We start from the raw sequence: 3,502 nt of genomic DNA, 5'->3' as shown, positions 1-3,502 counted from the left end.
TACAACGAGTTCATCGCTTTCCTGTAGAAAAAAACTCCTCCGGTACCAGAAGTAGCAGTTGAACGCATATTCATTATAAAACACAGTCCCTTAAAGCTTTCCTAATTCGAGCAGACGACCTTGTATATATACAAGAATAAGTGTATTAGCTTCCTTGCTCGGATATCGCTTTTATTATGAACCATTAGATCTAGCACTACAATGATATCAATGAATTTCTTTAAATTGGACTATCAAATTATTATATTCAAGTTACCGTGTAAACGTGTCAACCGACAAATTAACTTGAATAGTGTTTCCTCTGAGTAAGGAACGCTAAACGGCATCGATTCCAAACAGATGCGGACTTAATGTAGCGAAGCGAAGTAGGAGTTCTGCACACTGGATAAAATCGACGGCCTATTTTTTTTATTATATGGACGCTCAAAATTACAATTCATACAGAGAAAGCAGTTTTCGCAATAAAATCTCGTTTCAAAATGCGCAGAATTGATTTGACGGACTGGCTTGCATGCGCAATAGCTTTCATGCTGCTGCGTTAAGCAAAAAACCACGAAATTTCTTCATTTTATTAATCGCATTCGTCGGTTTCTACATTTTTAAATGATCCGTTTAAATAAAATACTTCCACGACTGAAAGAAAATGCATTTCTATTGGAGTGAACAGTTATATCTTCAGTACTATTTTTTTAACGTCTACTTACCCTATCCTGATGAATATAGTCAAACTGATGCCCAAAATAGAGAAGGTGTTACAGAAGAAAAAAAACAAATCGTATTTGGTAACTGAATTCTCATATCTTATCGTTATCTAATCAGAAAAGCTTTTAAACATTCGTAACATCGTGTTAACAGAATAGGAGAAACATGAGCATTGATGGACATTGGTGAGAAGTGCTGTTATTGTTAAATTGAACATCTGTTTTAGACTGGAATTTCTTAAATATCAGTGAAAAATTACCAAGATCATCGACAGCCGCAGAAATCATTCGAAAACAGAAACGGCGAAAAATATTTAAAAAATTTATAAAATAATAAATGTTTGAGGACCGACAGGATTTCAACTGTACAGAGAGGAATGAATGAAAAAAAAACAAACTGAAGAAACAAAGATGAAAAAATTATAATTCGATAATAATAATAACTTGTTATAACTTAACCAAGGTTTTACTGTGGCAGTGAGCAGCACTTCGACCGTATTATCTTTGGCATCTACACACTTCTTTCAAATGTCAACTCTGTAGAGAGGACTTTATTAAAAGGTATTACCTGTAAAGAATCTTCTCCAGTGTACTTTACTGAATTAAACTTTCATTGTTTATTCGAGTTTTTTTCAAGCAAGTAATTGTAGAAAGCTGAGATGTTTACTTTATGACAAAATCATGCATAAGCTCTTGACAAATGAATGGCATCGTGGATGCTTAGATTTAACTGTTGCGCTTGTTGCTGCACATAGAAACCTTTCATTTTCGTCATTGAGAAATTTCAATTTCTATCCAAGCATTTATTGTATCTATTGGTTTAACGCGTTTATACTCCACCACAGACCGTTTTGCTGAGTCGTTTCACCCGCCACTTGGTCGAGTAGTGCGACGTCACGCGTTGCCCATCGCGTGAGTTCTCGTCATCTTTGCATCCCTTTTTTCTCTCTCTTATGGAGCCCCACCCAGTGGCATTCAAATTTCGCGCCAGCCTTAATGCGCAACAGCGCCATCTAGCGCTACGCGCCAACAACGGCCATGTTTACATTTGTTTGAATTCCAACGTTCGTTGCTGTTTTAACAGCTAGAATAGAGAGAAGTCTGTCTCTTTGTGTCTATGGGTGTGTGTGTGTGTGTGTGTGTGTATGTGTGTGTGTGTACACATAGAAAAATCGCTATTGGAGCGACGCTGAACGAGCGAACTGTTCGTTGGTCGGGAAGTCGGTGTGAGCAAATTCATTAAGCGGCGCCGGCGGTTGAAACGACATCCGGCGCGCTCCTTACTGTAGACTAGCCGTCTTTAATTCAGCGATTTGCTGGATTGATGCCGTTGTTTCTACTGTTCGTGTTGAACTGAAGTGTGTGCAGTGCCCGCGCGAATACCTATCAATCAACAACGGATACCGACGAACGCTACCGGTTACCTTTATGAGAAGATTCAACAGAGCTGCTCAACCGATTTTTGTCGTTAGTTTGCACATTGACATCGGTTCGTCGGTCAGCTAGCTATTTATCTAACTAGCTGAACTGGGTAAACGAACTTACTTTCGTGCGTGAGTTCACTGAAAGAATCGTCATACTGCGTACTGCTAAACCAGTGGGATAACGAGTGGTCTCAGTGATTATCTAGTTGGTAGTGGCAGTTAGGTGTTGCCGCCCCCTGCCGTTGCTGCCGGCCGTGCCTGCTCCATGTACGTGAGCAACAGCAGACTCGGCATTTCCGGAACATGACCGGGTATCCGATTAGGGGTCGGTTCAGCGTCGGTACCACTCCCGTTGCTATGTTGGTCAGACCGAACTAACTCAATGATTGCCAAAACGGCCGTACAACTCAACAGTTGGCGACGACGGTGGCACTAATCAGCGTAACAGCACAACGACACAACGAAGGACTGCAGCGTAGGCTTGCCCGTCCATCGCCTGTTGCTGACGCTTTCTAATGGCGATGGTCTGCCTTTGATGGCAGCTCTAGAGAGTTGCTGTTACTCTTTCTGCCGTTGCCGCTGCTATTCAAACTCAATAAAAGTGCTTTTTATCTCTCGTGGTGAAAATTTAAGCTGCCGCCGTAATTAGCTAGCTCCTTGCGCCTTGTTTTCGTCTTTGTCTCAGTGTAACTCTCGCGGCTTCGGTTTCGGTTGTCTCAGATGCTATTGTTGTTACTGATGAAGTTGTTAATGCTGATGAAGTCGCTAGCTGACGCCGTTGCCGGTGGCCGTTGTGTAACATCGAATGTGTGAGTGCAAACGAACGCACGAATGTCGCTTCTTGATTCAACGATAACAACTTACGGATACTGTTAAACGAACTACCATTTGCTGCTGCCCGTGCCTTAGACAATATACGGCCTCTGTGTATGTGTCTATTTGTGCTTGTGTACTAAGCCAGTTTTCTATCTAATTGAACGAACAGCAAAATTTCGGTTTTGTGGGTAGCCTGAAAGAAAAGTGCTCGCAAAGGTTAGAACGCGCTGTTTGCTTTGTGTCGTGCTGGCCCCACCTGGGAGAGGCGGGCTCCGCCATGGATGATTCCGCGGCGACAGGACTGGAGTCCACGGGGTTCTCATCAAGTACAGCCTCGAATGGTAAATTCACAACAATTGGATTGGTTTATCTGACTTTTTTTTTGTAGTAGGCCATCTCGGGTTAACACGTAGCAGATGTTCATTTGTGCAGACGTATATGTGTGTGCCCTTTAGTATACATCAACAACTGTAATAGCACAGCAGCGCATATATACACGATCAAAACACACTATTTGACACGTAAACAATGTGTATATATATATACATATATATATATACA

The 3,502-nt window shown here is 41.7% G+C and overlaps 1 protein-coding gene across 11 annotated transcripts in view; it reads left to right on the top strand.

Moving 5' to 3' along the window:
• Positions 1-1,789: 1,789 nt before the first annotated feature.
• LOC111249850 (protein ECT2-like) overlaps positions 1,790-3,502 on the top strand; it is a 27,483-nt gene continuing 25,770 nt past the window's right edge. For 6 of the 11 annotated variants that reach the window (XR_015327678.1, XR_015327677.1, XM_086989091.1 and 3 more), the window contains exon 1: positions 1,792-3,282. Coding sequence is in view for 9 of the 11 variants with exons in the window: in XM_086989091.1 (XP_086845217.1) it covers positions 3,219-3,282 (64 nt within the window). In the remaining 2 variants the exon portion in view is untranslated. Of the gene's footprint in view, positions 3,283-3,502 lie in introns of all 11 variants that reach the window. The other 5 variants (XM_086989086.1, XM_086989085.1, XM_086989084.1 and 2 more) reach the window with 2 other exon arrangements.

The sequence above is a fragment of the Varroa destructor genome, unplaced genomic scaffold (genome assembly GCF_002443255.2).
Source record: "Varroa destructor unplaced genomic scaffold, Vdes_3.0 BEIS01000004.1, whole genome shotgun sequence".
In the NCBI taxonomy this organism is placed as follows: Eukaryota; Metazoa; Arthropoda; class Arachnida; order Mesostigmata; family Varroidae; genus Varroa; species Varroa destructor.
This window is presented reverse-complemented; position numbering and strand designations above follow the sequence as displayed.